Source organism: Pan paniscus, chromosome 9 (genome assembly GCF_029289425.2).
Source record: "Pan paniscus chromosome 9, NHGRI_mPanPan1-v2.0_pri, whole genome shotgun sequence".
Lineage (NCBI taxonomy): Eukaryota > Metazoa > Chordata > Mammalia > Primates > Hominidae > Pan > Pan paniscus.
The window spans coordinates 6852885-6869951 of record NC_073258.2 but is presented as its reverse complement, the minus strand read 5'-3'; the positions used below and the strand labels follow the sequence as shown (position 1 = coordinate 6869951).

Below are 17067 nucleotides of genomic sequence, written 5' to 3'. Positions count from 1 at the left end.
TTTATTTTATTTATTTTTATCATAGGCCTATGATAAATGTACAATCAAGACAATCAAGAAATGCAATGATTATGATATCCTCCCATATCTAATTTAAAATAATATATTTCAAATGATATCAAATATATCATTTGATTATATTACATTACATTAAGATAGAGTAATCTTAATGTAATCTTAATTACATTAAGATAGAGTCTATCTAAGTGTTTTAACTGTAATGCCCTAGTAAGTAAAGTTTTCTTATGGTTTAATTTGGTTATTTCTGTTTTGATAGTCCTTTTTCTGGCACCCTAAGGATGTGCCAGGAAGAGTCTCTAAGAGAATAAGTAACTTACCCAAGGTCAAACACACTGTTATAAAGGAAGCCAGGATTCAAACCTAATCCCGATCCAAAGCTTATGTTCTTCCCTAAACACTATACTTTTCAAGGTCACATGATAATCTGATTTTCAAAGTCATGATCAGTCACTTTATCCATAGTCAGTGGAATCTTAATTCGTAGGTCTCTGCAAAGTAGGCAAAAAAAAAAAAAAAAGCAAAGCCCTATAGTGATAAACATACTATCAGATTAGTCAAATCTAGCATCATTTCCTCTGTGAGGACAAAAGACTGAGCACACGCTCTTGAATCTGCCTGGTGTTGATCCCATAAATGATGGGGTTCAGCATGGGAGGAGCCAACACGCAGACATTAGCCAGCAGAATGTGTGTATGGAGAGGAACATGGTGCCCAAACCGCTGGGTAATTATGGTAAAAATACCAGGCAAGTAGAACATGGAAATGACTCTGAGGTGGGAGCCACATGTGCCCAGAGCCTTTTGCCGAGCTCCTTGGGAGGGGAGGTGGAAGCCTGTATACAGGATGAAGCTATAGGACACTAAGATAAGCAAGGCATCTAGCACTACAGTAGAGAGAAGGACAGACAAGCCATACCAAACACTGACATGAATATCAGCACAAGCAAACTTGGCAACAGCCATGTGCTCACAGTAGGTATGTGGCAGCAGATTGCTATGGCAGAAAGGCAGCCGCTTTACCAGAAACACATCTGGCATTATCACACAGAAGCTTCTCAGGACCACAGCCAAGCCAATCTTTGTGATTGTTGCATGACTGAGCACTGTGGTATAGTGCAGTGGATCACAGATGGCCACATAGCGGTCAAGTGCCATCGCCAACAGAATTCCTGATTCCTCGATGAAGGTAGCGTGGATAAAGAAGATTTGGGTAACACAGCCACCAAGGGATATTGCTCCAGCATAGAACCAAAATATGGCTAGGGCCTTGGGCACAGTGGTAGTAGACAGGATAAGGTCAGCCACAGCCAGCATGCAGAGGAAAAGGTACATGGGTTCGTGGAGGCTGCATTCAGTGATGATGATGAAGATGATGAGGCTGTTCCCAAGGAAAGCAACAAGGTAGGAAATAAAGAAGGGGAGAGAGATCCATGTGTGCTGGTCTTCTAAGCCAGGAATGCCCAGCAGAATGAAGAGTGAGTGGCTGCTACCAGTGGAGTTGTGGGTTGTCATGCCCAGGGAAGGTCACCTGAGCGTTGGCATGTAGGATTTGGCAGTTACCTCTTCTCTCTTCCCAAGAAGCTGAATGGGGTTGGAGTAGGGAGGGAGGGAACAGATTATTTTTCACTGGATGGAGCAGTGAAAAGGGTCCTGTTGAAGAAGTCAGGAGATGTGGTCTAAAATTCTTTGCCATTCTATTCATGAACTATGTGATCTCAATAAAATTACTTCCCTGTTCTGGATGTCTCTTTTATCACCTTAAAACTAAAGTTACGGACAGAATGGATTACATTATTCGTAAAAGAGAACTTTTTGGCTCTAGAATTCCATAGATCTCAGTCTCAGGTTGTTGTAAATGGTTACAAGCTGCGAATAACAAGCACTTCAATTTCCACTTTGAACACCAGAATGTGATGTGAATCTCAAAAGGAAAGTGGCGACTGAGTTACCTATCAATTTAATACGCCTTACTGAGTACGTGCCAGGCACGGTTTCTTGAAGACCTACTTGGGACAGTCAGACAATCAAGCAACATGTCTACCTATCTAATATGCACACTGTAGAAGAAAAGCTAAGCACAGGGAGCTGTGGAAAGAGGAAGAACTCCCTAGGCGTTCAGAAAAGGCTTGCTAGAGTGCTGCCTTGAAGAATAAATAAGAGTTCGCCAAGTAAAGAAACATGATGAGGGAAGAACTTGAATGAAGTCATAGAGATCTGAAAAGATATAGGGTTTGGAGGAAAATTATAATGATGCAGGGTTACTGCAAAGAGGACATGAGAGGGATAATAAAATTGTAGAAAATAATACAAGGGAGTGAAGTAGGGGCCAAATCATTGAGAGATTTGAGTCCTACTCTAAGGGCTTTAGATTGATGTTGAAGTAGTGAGAGTCACGGAAGGATCTGTAGTGAGAGAATGGCATGGTAAATTTACATTTTAGGTAGCTTTCTCTCCTGCAGTATTGTGTCAGATGGATGGGGAACGGAGGAGACTGGAGAATGAGACGGATCATTTAGGAGGGGTACTGTGCTGCAGGCTTTATGTGCATTATTACAGTCACCACAGCCTGAGATAACTGTTGTCATTTCCCCCATTTTGCTGATAGGGGAGCACACAGAGCTCTGAGAATTTAAGTAGCACCCCTACCCAAGGTCGCTGGGCTAGCAAATGATGGAGCTGGAATTTGGCTTTCCAGACCAGGTTTTAATCACTTCATGTCTGCCCTATGCCACTTGATCCCATTCATTGGGTGATGGTGATTTCCTGACTGCTGGCTCAAGGAGAAAAACAAAGTCGGCAGTTATAAATTCCCTTGAATTCCACCGCCTTTACTCTGCCACCTACAAATTTATTTGTACTCAAGTTGTCCTTTTCCTCTTCCTCCTGCTGGAGGCTAAGCCCTCCATCTGTGCACTGGCGCCCAACCCTTCTTTTTTTCTGAGTACCTCTCCCCATTAGTTGGTCTCTCTCCAGTAATTTTAACCTCTCCCTCTCTCTTTGTTCCTCGTTCTTACTGAGCAAATATGTTCGGGTGTCCTGTGTCCCCTTCACCTCAGTGTCACAAAAGGAAGGATGTGCTCTCTCTTCAGTAATCCTCTCACCTCCCTCTTGATCTTCACCCACTGCCATGGTACCGATAGCCCCAACATGCCACAAAAGTTTCTTTCTCTAAAATGATCTGTCACATGACTATTGCCCAATCTAATGTCACTTTTCATTTCTTATCATTCATAATCTTCAATTTCTGTTACTAATACTTCTTAGCTTTATAATAGCAACCATTAAATACCTACTGCATATCATATATAATTATTATTTCTAATCTTCACATCAAATCTATGAAATTGAAATTATCACTAGTTTATTCACAAAGAAACTGACAGATAATTTGCCCAAAGTCAAACAACTTGTTAGTAGCTAGCAAAGCTCCCATCAGTATTTAAAACTTCCATTTTGTTATATTGATTACCTAAACTGCCTTTCTTGGGCTTCCACCCCACTCTGCTCCAATTCTCCTATTTATGCCACAACTTCTAAAACATGTAAGACAGTGAACATAGGAAAAATAAGAGCTTTCAAATCAGACCTACCTGGGTCAAATTCCAGCTCTGCCAGCTGAAAATACACACACACACACACACACACACACACACACACACTCACACACTCTTCCATTCAGGTGCATATTTCACACATGTTCATTCATACACTCACCATCCCACATATTCACTCTCACAAATTTTAATGAAGATTTACATACGGACACTTTTACAGTTTACACAAACAGCCCTTCACTCTGACACTTCACACACGCATGCTTTTAACATTTCCTGCATATATGTACCCTCACAAATTCACACATAGTCATTAACTACCCAAACTCACTCCCACACGGATAATTTATGACTTATCTAAGTCATCTCATTTTGACTCCCTCTTACCCCTGCCTCCAGTCTTAAAATCCCTAGCCTATGCCAGAAGAGGGGACTGTCACAGAAACACAATTCACAGGACAACACCCCTGAGCTTCCCCAGTTTCACTCTTGAACCTCCTAACCTTGAGCGAGAGACATAAAATATATGGGCTGGGACTTAATTCCAGGGATCATCAAACTTCAGCCTATGGGCCAATTCCTGCCCATTACCTGCTTTTGTAAATACAGTTTTATTGGAACACAACCATTCCCATTTGTTTACATATCATCTGTGAGAGCTCTTGTGGAGACCATTTCTGAAGCCTAAAGTATTTACTCTAGGCCTTTACCAAAAATGTTTCCCAACTCCTTCTTTAGAATAAACTTGTCACGTAACTAACTATAAGAGCCCCAGAAAAGAAGGCAATTTTCCCAAGGTTACAGAGGAAATGAGTTAAGGAAGTCTAGAAGCAAGCCTCTTGCCTCTCATTTCAATAGTATTTCCAGGAGGCCACAAATCTTCTGTGGTAACATGTTGGTCCGCTCTCTCTGACTCTGTTCTCGGGATAGAGAATTCCAAATATGACCTCTATAGAGTGGCCAAATGATGAAGGCAATTCATCAGTGTTTCTCATCAATAAATTCAATATTTCTCCCACCTCCTTTATCCCCACACTCAGTCAAACCCCATGGTTCGTGCCCATGGGTAGGGCCCACAGAAGCACCAGGCTATGCTGTCAGTGCCACCTTATACCTCTCCTCACCCCCAAAGAGCCCATCTCAGTCATCAGGAGTTGCCAACTGGAGCCATGCCCCTGTCTTGATCCCAGAGTGTCCCCACACCATAGACTGTGTGCAGTGACCAGCAGACAAAGCTGGAGGAGGAACTGCAGGACAAACCATTCTTTCTCTCAGCATCTTCAGGGAGCATGGTCTTATCCACGTGACTTTCTTCTCCCCTAGGAGTTCCTCTACTTCCAGTGACATCACTGTAAAGCTCTTAACTCTTTCACTGCATGGATGCTGGGAGCCCACCATGAAAAGCATGCTTGAGAGTCTCCATGAGTCCAGGAGAGAGGATTTGGTGAGAGAGTGGTTTCAGAGGGAGAAGGTCAGGGCAGAGAGTGGGAATGTGATTAGAGACCTTCAGCAAGGCCCCAAAGCTCATTCCATACCATCCTCTTCAACCCTGACTTCCAGAAGGCACAGAAACACTTTAGGAGCTGAAATCCTATAGATTTTCTCAAGCATTCATTTACTCATTCTCCACCAATTCGACCAATATGGGTTAAGTGCTAACTATATTGACAGCACCATAGTAGAATGCTAAACAAAATCAAGCCCATTTAAAATGTATTTATATCATTTTGTCTGTGGAACTAATGCTTTGATTCTATAATGCATAGAACATCTTCACTGATAGCCTTCTCAGCTTCCCCCCATTTATTGATTTTTATGTTGTCTTATATTTAGCATGCTCTTTTATTTAATTTCATAATACAGAAATTTTTCATGGAAATAAATGTTCTATGACCCACATAGCTCCTTTATACTTTCCCATTTCAAGAAATTGTTCTTACTTTTTGAAATAAATTTTATTGTGTATGTCTAAGTTACACAACATGATGTTATGGAATAAGTATAGATAGTAAAATGGTTACTAAAGTGAAGCAAATTAACATATTTATTAGCTTACATAGTTACTGAATTTTTGCTAGTTTTTGTGGCAAGAGTAGCTAAAATCTACTTGTTTAGCAGAAATCTCAAATACAGTACACTTTTATCACTACATAGCTTCGTTAACACAGCTGCATTTGTCTCCAGTATAGCACAATGCCACGTACATAGTACTCTATACATATTTCTTGAGATAAAATGGGTGACTAAATATTTCACATGGGTGACATACCACCATATGTTTACATCCTTCCCTTATCGTTGAACATTTATATAGCTTCCAGCTTCCATTATTCTCTATTAAAAATATTCTGTCATGAATATACTTATATATGAACTTTTGTAGGTGTTCTGGGTTATTCTAATTAAATATTTGATATTCACAAAAAGAAAATTGTTATAGCAACGTTTTCATTTTATGTTGTGTATGGTATTATTGATGTAATTTTTTATATTTTAATAATTATTTATAAAGCTTTTTTGCAGAGAAATCAAAATTTTTTCAACTTGAAACCTACCCTGTGCCAGGCACACTGATATACAGGAGTGAAGACAGGTGCCGTTGTGGAATTTATGGTACAGAGTGAAAAAATAAATAAATAAAAATGAAAAAGCAAAGCCCCCTCATTAAGTATTTTTCTCCATTAGCACTTTGGTGCCATTTATTCAGAACCTATGGGAGCCCTTAATATTTTAAAGATGTACACCCATTTGGGGAGGATTTTTACTGCAGATGCAAAGCATTTTCCAGGCTTTGTTCTAGACTAATGCTCATTCACTTTCTTTTAGAATCTGCTACTCCTTTGAAACTCATGTTACTTGCCTTCTCCTACTCCTAATGTTGTCTCTCTGTCTTCCAGATTCTGTCACAAATAAATGTAGGCAAAATATAAATTATTACAGTACAGCTATTATGGAAAACGGTATAGAGGTTTCTGAAAATTTTAAAATAGAGCTACCATATGATCCAATAATCTCACCACTGGGTGTATATTCAAAGGATAGAAAACTGATATTTCAAAAATATATCGGTATGCCCGTGTTTATTGCAGCATTATTCATAGTAGCCAACATATCAAATCAACGTAGGTGACTATCAGCATATGAAAGGAAAGTGAAAATGTGGGATATGTACATAATGGAATACTATTTGGCCTTATAAAGGAAGGAAATCCTGTCATTGGCAACAACATGGATGAACCCGGAGGTCATTAGGTTAAGTGAAATAAGGCAGGCACCAAAAGTCAAATACAGCATGATCTCATTACACATAGAATCTAAAAATGTTGAACTCATAAAAGCAAAGAGTGTAATGGTAGTTACTAGAGACTGTGGGGTGGGAAAGACTGGAGAGATGTTGGTCAAAAGACACAAATTTTAGTTAGAGATAATAAGTACAAGAGATCTAGTGTACACCATGGTGTACAATAATTATGATACATTATATATTTGAAAAATGGGAATAGAGTATATTTCAAGTGTTCTCACTGCAAAAAAAAAATTTATGTAAGCTAATGCATATATTAATAGCTTAATTCAGCCATTCCACAATGTATATGTATATCAAAGCATCATATTGTATAAAACTACTTGTCAATTTTAAAAATTAATTAGAAAAAGTATCAGCATAAACTACCTAGTATAAGGACGGTTACAACATGCTCTATGAATGAGCTAAGATGTCAGATGATTCTTGAGATCTAAGTACACATCACCAATCAGTCAAAGAAGGAGGATATTCCTGGCAGAAAAATCAAGAATAAGGACTCAGAGGTAGAAGAGCAGAGAATGACAAAAGGAGGGTAAATGATGAATTATGTTCTGTATTTGAGGAACAGTTGTGAAACATGAAATGGGAAATATTGCTGGAAAGGTCACCTACAACAAAATGCCTAACTGCCTTAGTTACCGCCCAAAGGTGAAAAAAAATTTTTTTTTCAGATGGAGTTTTGCTCTTGTTGCCCAGGCTGGAGTGCAATGGTGCCATCTCGGCTCACTGTAACCTCTGCCTCCCAGGTTCAAGTGATTCTCCTGTCTCAGCCTCCCGAGTAGCTGGGATCACAGGTGCATGCCACCACGCCCGGCTAATTTTTGTATTTTTAGTAGAAACGGGTTTCATCATATTGGTCAGGCTGGTCTCGAACTCCTGACTTCAGGTGATCTGCCTGCTCGGCCTCCCAAAGTGCTGGGATTACAGGTGTAAGCCACGGAGCCCGGCTGGAAATTTTTAAGAAAGGCTTTTCTGCAACTGAACAATGAGATAGGCCCCAAACAGTATCTCCTGGCATCGTCCTACACCATTCAAACATTCCAAAGCTCTACCAGATGTCTCTAGCTGGAGAATCTCCAGGCATTATGGTACCTAAGCACCTTAAAATTTACATCCAGCAACTGATGTCACATAATTCTATCATTCATAGTATCAGTTTATTTATTCAGTAATATTTTCAGTCAATAAATATTGTGTTCCTATAGTATGCCAAGCAGAATTGAAGTGTACAATGCAAATAAGTAAACCAAGCAAAACCCTTGCCTTTATGGTTGTCAGCTGCTGTGCCTTAGTTGCCCTCAATGGCATCTCTCACCATATGGTCTCTTATTTATTTGTCTGTCATAAGCTATTTAAATGGCTGGTGGCCTAAAAGAGGGCAGAATGGAAGTTACAAGGCCTCTGAAAGCATGTGCTCCAGAATTCATATGCATAACTTTGACCTTATTCTATTAGTCAAAGCAAGCCATAAGGCTATCCTAGATTCCAGGAGATGAGTAATAAACAACATGTCATGATGGAGGATTGGCACATGTGTTCAGCAGAGGGAGGAATTGTTAGTGGCCATTTTTGTGGATGCTCAACCACACTTCAACCAAACTATCAAACTGACGAATATTCAAAAGCTTGACAACATACCCTGCTGGTAAGGTCAGGAGGGAAAAGACATGCTCATGAATTGCTGGTGGCAATGAAAAACTGGCACAACCCTGATGGTGTTATATCTTTAATATCTAACAAATCTACAAATGCATTTACCTTTGACCAAGCAGTCCTTTCCTAATAATTAAATATGAGATGCATCAGTAGAATTACCCAACTAAAGAAGTAGGAAAAAAGAACAGAAAAATAAATGAATAGGGCACAGGTACTGGTGAAACAATATCAAAAGGTCTAAAAAAAGTTTGCTTTGGGTCCCAAAGTGAAATGTGAGAGAGAATGGGACAAAAAATTTTAAGAAATAATTACTAAAATTTTCCAAATTAGATAAAAATCATATATTTACAGATTCAAAAAGCTAAGCAAACATCAAGGAGGATAAAAACAAAGAAAGCTATGCCTTGGCACATCACAATCAAACTGAAAATTAAGAAAAAGTAAAAACAAAAAAAAAAACTAAACAGTCAAGACAAACAGTGAAATACAAATGTGTCCAAAATAATCACGACTCACATGTTTTCTACTAACCATTAAGCAGGTACACTTATATATCTTAGGCAACAGTTAAGCATCATTATTCATGATGGTGAAAGCTAAAACTTATGAAAGCCAGGGAGATCAGTATAACTTCAACATTATACTTTTCATGAAGAACATACCTTTATAAATCATCAACACATATTAATCATCAGACTTTATATGCCTATTAAAAAATTGGTTTAACATTTGTTTAAATAGGCTGTTGTAAGGCTAGATTAGGTGGGAAAGGATTTGTATCAGAGCATCTTGAGAAAAGCAAAAGAGAAAAGGAGCAGGAGGAAGGGAGGGAGGTGGGAAGTGGTTTTACAGACTCAGCCCACTTGGGAAGAGGGCAAGGCTGGTGGAAATAGCTCTTTCCCTAGAGAGTGTGGCATAAGTGCTTCCCTCAAGGGTTCTTCTGAAAGAAGATAAACAGCCCAACTCCTGGCCCTCATCAGGCTGAATTTTATTACAGAGCTCGTTTCTGTTCCTGAAGTCTCAGTCTGAGGCCAGTGAGTGAATTAGACATCTATGGGTGGTACTGGCTTCAGAAATAAGGTAAGAACTAGGCTGGTATTATATCATACAGGCCAGAGGTAAAAGGACTCTTAGAGACTGTTGAAATATGTGGTAAATATATATATATACCAGAGGCACAAGTCTCCACTTATGGCGGAAGTGAAAGATGAGGATCTGAGAAGGGAGGGTGAGAGAACGTGGGCTAGATGGAATTTACTGAAGGGCAGAAAAGAGAAGCAATCCAGTAACTAGTAGGCACCCTAACAGTTAGACCAGAGATGAGAAAACATAAAATATATTGATGTAGGCTGCAAACAACTCTTGGCATAATATGAAAGGAGCCCTGAAAATGGCAGGGAACTGAGTCACCTGCCCCAAGCCACACATTGGAAAGAGCTTTGTGGAGGCAGCCAGGGCATCCTAGCAGGTGTGAAAAATAACTAAGAGCCAATTATCCTCCCCAGAAAGAAGAGGATGCACCAAGAGTGTGAACTAGAATGGAAGAAAAAATATTACTGATCATAAGATATATCTTAGCCAACAACTAAATATTTTAAGATACTCCTTTATTTAATATCCTCAGAAACCCCATGAAGAGTGTATTCTATTATTTGTCGCCATTTCTTCATTCCATTGAAAATGGGATTCAATATGGCTCTCTTCTCAGAAGGCACTCTCTGAAGCCATTCCACATGGCACATTTAGTAAATCTATTTACTCACAAGCCCACCATTCTCTGAAACCATAAAGCTACTTAGGACTCAGGCACATAGCATGATGCAGGAAAAAATAGTCAATGCTCAAAATATGCCTGTGAATGAATCCACTAATGAGTGAAGAAGAATATGCTAGGAAGTAAATGATGAAGTTACATGTTCATTTCTACCAGCAGAAGAATTTCTCAAATATCAAGAACTGCAACCCCTCTTCATCCCCCAGAAATAACTCTTTACCTAATTTCAGTCACTTCTAAGCCTAGTTCCCTGGGGTGTGAGCACAAGGAGTGCCTCATCTCAGATAAAGAGGTACCTTGACCCTCTTCATAAGTGAGCAAACTGTATGTGGTGAAGTCAGAGGTTTCAAATCTCATTTCTATCAATTGCTGCTTTGTGACAAGTGGCAAGTTATTCACATTGTCTAAGACTCACTTTCCTTAAGTGTGAAATAGGGGTACTATCCTGTTCTAAGAGTGGATGTCTACTCCCTGCATTAAGAACGTACCAAGCGCACTGTGCAAACTACAGCCCGTGGCATAAAGTGATGCTTAATAAATTCTCCTGTGACTGTAATACAATAAGATTTTGTCCACTCCTGGAACACCACTGGCCTTTTAGGCTTCAGTGTCTTCAATCAATCAACGTTCCAACAAATATGAACAGATCATCTTTCTAAACTAATGACTGCCCCTGTGTAAAGGATGGGGCCTAAGAGTGAAGTTGTGATCGAAGCCCTTCACATTCAGGAAAAACCTGCCTATACCATCACCTCCCTTGTTCTCCTCAGTACTCCTTATGCACCAGCCACCCTGGCCTGAAAATATTTCAGAAACATACTCTGCATTGATCTGTACACCCACCTTTTCTTATGCTACTTTCTTTCTCTCTTCATTATTAACTTTATGATAAACTACTCAATTTTAAGTATCACCTTATTCAGCTTTCCCACACAGAAATAATAATTTCCTCTGTATATTCATAATCCTCCATTTGTAATTAAAGTGCATACAATAATGTCTCTTATTCTGATTACTTGGAGATATTGTCTGGCTGTCATTCATTAGAGTATAGACCACCACCTTTCATATTTGCATGTTTGTTATTTACATGTTCAAAGAAGATGAAGATTATGGAATATGCCAAAAGCTCCTGGTGACATCGCAAAGAATGTTGGAGATTTTATCTTCTTCTACCTCTGTGAGTAGGAGGTGAGGTTCTGAAAGTTCTCCCCAGCTATGCCTACTGTAAACCACAGTGGCACTAGCCACACAGTCTTCCGCTTGCTGGGCATCCCTGGCCTACAGGACCAGCACATGTGGATTTCTATCCCATTCTTCATTTCCTATGTCACCGCCCTTCTTGGGAACAGCCTGCTCATCTTCATTATCCTCACAAAGCGCAGCCTCCATGAACCCATGTACCTCTTCCTCTGCATGCTGGCTGGAGCAGACATTGTCCTCTCCACGTGCACCATTCCTCAGGCCTTAGCTATCTTCTGGTTCCACGCTGGGGACATCTCCCTGGATCGTTGCATCACTCAGCTCTTCTTCATCCATTCCACCTTCATCTCTGAGTCAGGGATCTTGCTGGTGATGGCCTTTGACCGCTATATTGCCATATGCTACCCACTGAGGTACACCACCATTCTTACAAATGCTCTGATCAAGAAAATTTGTGTGACTGTCTCTCTGAGAAGTTATGGTACAATTTTCCCTATCATATTTCTTTTAAAAAGATTGACTTTCTGCCAGAATAATATTATTCCACACACCTTTTGTGAACACATTGGCCTAGCCAAATATGCATGTAATGACATTCGAATAAACATTTGGTATGGGTTTTCCATTCTAATGTCGACGGTGGTCTTAGATGTTGTACTAATTTTTGTTTCCTATATGCTGATTCTCCATGCTGTCTTCCACATGCCTTCTCCAGATGCTCGCCACAAAGCTCTCAACACATGTGGCTCCCATGTCTGCATCATCATCCTCTTTTATGGGTCTGGCATCTTCACAATCCTTACCCAGAGGTTTGGACGCCACATTCCACCTTGTATCCACATCCCGTTGGCTAATGTCTGCATTCTGGCTCCACCTATGCTGAATCCCATTATTTATGGGATCAAAACCAAGCAAATCCAGGAACAGGTGGTTCATTTTTTGTTTATAAAACAGAAATAACTTTGGTTTAAGAACTGAGTTTTCAGAATCTCTAGCTATCTGGTAAGTGGGTATGAAAGTGGTAGATGGGAGAGGTCAGCTGATACCGTAGGAAATAACTCAGTGAGTACGATGTCTGGAGCAAGGTCAACTGGGAAGTTACAGGGCTTATTCTTCCATTTTTTAAACAACCTAGGAAAGCAATGCAATGTTTGACTGAACAAACTACCTCCTGCACAGAGCCTGAGAGAGAATAGATTGATTTTTCAGAAGTCATGTATCCTTAATAGGACAACACTATCATAATCTTCGGAAATAAAGTGGGAACAGTGCTCTGGCATTGGAATTTGTTCAGCCATCCTGTACTGAGTTTCTGAAGCTCTGAGACACGTTGTATTCATGTAAAGTCATGTACAAACCTCCATTCTTTTATGTCCTTCATTCTAGCTAAGTGACATTCTTAGAATCAGTGATTCCTAGGTTTTCCATTTATTTCTATTATGTTATAATTTATATCCTATGAACATGAATGTCTATAATAGAGGATTGCAAATAAATTATGTGATTCATATTTTGCAGAACAACCCTTGAGGAACCTGAGTCTGATCATTTTTGTGTTGGGAAATGACATATGGCTTCTGAAGGTGTGGTGTGTGCTGGGGAAATGCTGAAGAAAGGGAACTCCTTCATTCTCAGTGTCAGGCTGTGTTCTTCAGTGATCTCCTCCTCAGGAGGACATTCAAGATGTCTATTCACGTGAATTCTGCGTGCTTTTACAACCACACTTCCCAATACCTTCTATGCAACCTGAGCTTTAGATACACCAGGCCATTAATTTGTCAGTTTTCTCAGGTTATACCATACTCTTCGGGTACTCTGCCTTCTCTTGAGATAACCTCCATCAACTTGTGGAAAACTCTTATTCCTCCTTTCATATCTAATTCTCATGTCATCTCCTCTGTGACATTTTCTCCAATCACAATTCCTTCTCAGTGTATTATAGTTGATACTTTTTTATGAGAAAAATAGCATATTGCTCATATTTTTAACACTTATTTTATTAAAAGCCTATGTTACTTCTGGGAAGCATTAGAAATTATGAAAAAACAAACTTGAAATGGAGCTCATAAAACTATAATCTCAGAGCTCTCAAGCAATTTTACTGTTAAAATTTGTTATATACAGCTATACATCTTTGTTTATAAATTTACATATCTATACATCTGTATCTATATCTGAATCTGTATTTGTATTTATTTTCATCTGTATCAATTCCTATATCTATTTGCTAAATATTATAATATGATAAGTATGTAGAATAGTGACTATACTATAGTTGTAGTCTAAAACCTAATTTTTCCCTTTTATAAATTTAAAAATTTTTTTTATTGAAAAATAAAATTATATTTATCAGTACAACATGTTTTAAAATATGTATACATTGTGGAATGGGTAAATTGAGCTAATTAACATATACGTTACCTCATTTGTTGTGGTAAGAAAATTTAAAACCTGCTCTCTTAGCAATTTTCAAGAATGAGATGCATCTCTTTTAACTATAATCACCATGTTGTACAATAGATCTCTTGAACTTAGTTCTCTTATCTAACTGAACTTTTGTGTCCTGTGACCAACATCTCTCCATCCTCTACTCCTTACCCCACCCCAGGGTCCTAGCCACAATTCTACTCTACTTCTATGTGTTCAACATGTGAGTAAGATAACAGGGTATTTGTCTTTCTGTGCCTGGCTTACTTCATTTAACATTATGTCCTCTAAGTTCATCCATGTTATTGCAAATGGCAGAATTTCTTTCTTTTATAAGACTGAATAGTATTCTATTATGTGTATATACTACATTTTCTATATCCATTCATCCATCGATAGACACTTATTTTGAGTCCATATCTGGGATATTGTGGATAGTGCTACAATGAACATGAGAATGAACATGTCTTCAACATACTGATTTCATATATTTGGATATATACACAGTAGTAAGATTGCTGGATCATAGATAGTTCTATTTTTAATTTTTTTATGACTGTCCATACTGTTTTCCATAATAGTTATACTATCTAACATTCCCACCAACAATGTGCAAGGGTTCCCCTTCTCCCCATTCTCTCCAACACTTTTTATCTTTTGTCTTTTCGTTAATAGTCATTCTAACATGTATGAGGTGATATCTCATTGAGGTTTTATTTTGCATTTCCCTGATGATTAATTTTGTTGACCTTTTTCTTTTCTTCATTTACCTATGGGCCATTTGTATGTCTTATTTGAGAATTGCCTATTTAGGTACTTTGCCCATTTTTTAAGAAGTTTATTCCCTACTATTGGGTTGTTTGAATTATTTATATATTTTGGCTATTAACCCCTTATCAGATAAAGGTTTGCAAATATTTTCTCCCATTCCATAGATTGCCTTTTTCCTCTGTTATTTCCTGCCTATGCAGAAGTTTTTCTAGTTTTAAATAATTCTGCCAATTTTCATTTTTGTTGCCTATGCTTTTGGATTCTTATTCAAAAAATTATTGCCCAGACCAATGTCATGAAGCTTTTCCCCCCTGTTTTCTACTAGCTGTTTTAGAGTTTCTAGTCTTACAGTTAAGCCTTTAATCCATTTTGACGTAATTTTTGTATGTAGAGTGAGATAAGGATCTAATTTTATTCTTTTGTTTGTGGATATTGAGTTATCCCAATACCATTTATTAAAGAGACTGATTGTCCCCCTTGTCTGTTCTTGCCACCTTTGGCAAAAGTCAATTGACAGTAAATGTGTGGAATTATACCTAGGCTCTTTAGTCTGCTCCACTGGTCTTTGTGTCCTTTTGTTAATGTTAGTACCTTGCTGTTTTAATTACTATAGCTTTATAATATATTTTGTAGTATATTTTGAAGTCAGGTATTATTATACCTCCAGTTTTGGTTTTTGTATTTTATTTTTCATTTTTTACTTGAGAGTGCTTTGGCTATTCAAGGTCTTATATGGTTCCATAATAATTTTAAGGTTGTGTTTTCTACTTCTGTGAAGAATGTCATTGGTATTTTGATAGGGACTACACTGAATCTGTAGATTGCTTTGGGTAGTGTGGATGTTTTAACAATATTAATTCTTCCAATCCATGAACAGAGGATATCTTCCCATTTATTTGTGTCTTCTTCAGTTTCCTTCATCAATGTTTTATAGTTTTCAGTGTACAGGTTTTTCACTTCCTTGGCTAAATATATTCCTAAGTAACTTATTCTTATTAATGCTATCATAAATGAAATTGTGTTCTTGATTTCTTTTTTAGATAGTTTCTTGTTAGTGTATAGAAAAGCTACTAATTTTATGTGTTAATTTTATATCTTGCTAATTTACTGAATTTTTATCAGTGCTAACAGTTTTTTGGTGGTCTATAAAGTTTTCTTCATATCTAATCATGTCATCTGCAAACCAGGGACAATTTAACTTCTTCCTTTTCGATCTAGAAACCTTTTATTTCTTTCTCCTGCTGAATTGCTCTGGCTAGGACTTCCAGTACTATGCTGACTAGAAGTGGTCAGAGTGCGCATTTTTATTATGTTCCTGACCTTTGAGGAAAAGCTTTAAACTTTTCCTCACTGAGTAGGATGTTAGCTGAGGGTATGTCTTATATGGCCTTTATTGTGTTGAGGCGCATTCCTTCTATATGTAATTTGTTGAGAACTTTTTTCATGGAAAAAAATGTTGAATTTTGTTAAATACTTTCTCCATCTATTGAGATGACCATATGATTTCTGTTCGTCATTCTGTTAATATGGTATATCACATGTGTATGTGGAAACATCTTTACCCTATGGATAAATCTCACTTGATCTTGATGAATGATAATTTTTATATGCTGTTGAATTCAGTTTACTAGTATTGTTGAGGATTTTTGCATCTATGTTTATATTTGTTGAGGATGTTTGCGTGTAATTTTTTTGAGACAGTATCTCGCTCTGCTGCCCAGGCTGGAATGCAGTGGTGTGATCATGGCTCACTTCAGCCTCAACTCCTGGACTCCAGCAATCCTCTTACCTCAGCCTCCCAAGTAGCTGGGATTACAGGCATGCACGACCTTGTCTAGCTACCTTTTTCTATTTTTTGTAGAAACACGGTCTCACTATGTTGCCTAGGTTGGTCTCAAACTTCGGGGCTCAAGTGGTCCTCCTGCCTCAGCCTCTCAATGTATCGGGATTATAGGTGTGAGCCACTGCTCTCAGAGTAATTTTCTTTTATTGTATGGTCCTTGTCTGTCTTTCGTATCAGAGTAGTCCTAGCCTCATGAAATGAGTTTGGAATTTTGCCCTCTTCTTCAGTTTTTTGAAAGAGTTTGAGAAGGACTGGTTTTCTTTCTTCTTTAAGTGTTTTGTAGAATTCATGAGTGAAACCATCAAGTCCTGGGCTTTTCTTTTCTTTTAAACAGCTTTAAAGATATAATTTACATATCATACAATTCATCCATTTAAAGTGTATAATCCAGCCTAAATGCCCATCAACCAACAAGTGGATAAAGAAAATGTAGTATATACACCATGGAATACTACTCAGCTATAAAAAGAAATGAAATAATGGCATTTGCAGCAACCTGGATGGAGTTGGAG

At 38.3% G+C, this 17067-nt stretch overlaps 2 protein-coding genes across 2 annotated transcripts; one reads left to right on the top strand and one right to left on the bottom strand.

The window, feature by feature from the left end:
* Nucleotides 1-155: 155 nt before the first annotated feature.
* On the bottom strand, nucleotides 156-1747 carry LOC100985453 (olfactory receptor 52B4-like). Its single transcript, XM_034934163.3, has one exon. The coding sequence runs from the start codon at nucleotides 1530-1532 to the stop codon at nucleotides 588-590; it is 945 nt and encodes a 314-aa protein (XP_034790054.1). The 5' UTR covers nucleotides 1533-1747; the 3' UTR covers nucleotides 156-587.
* Nucleotides 1748-11438: 9691 nt separating this feature from the next.
* Nucleotides 11439-12562, top strand: LOC100980782 (olfactory receptor 52B4). The gene has a single exon (XM_003804658.5). It carries the CDS (start codon nucleotides 11530-11532, stop codon nucleotides 12472-12474), a length of 945 nt encoding a protein of 314 aa, XP_003804706.1. The 5' UTR covers nucleotides 11439-11529; the 3' UTR covers nucleotides 12475-12562.
* Nucleotides 12563-17067: the final 4505 nt, after the last annotated feature.

Coding starts and splice junctions, on each gene's coding strand:
- LOC100985453 (XM_034934163.3), bottom strand. CDS start 1,532: ATGACAACCCACAACTCCACTGGTAGCAGCCACTCACTCTTCATTCTG.
- LOC100980782 (XM_003804658.5), top strand. CDS start 11,530: ATGCCTACTGTAAACCACAGTGGCACTAGCCACACAGTCTTCCGCTTG.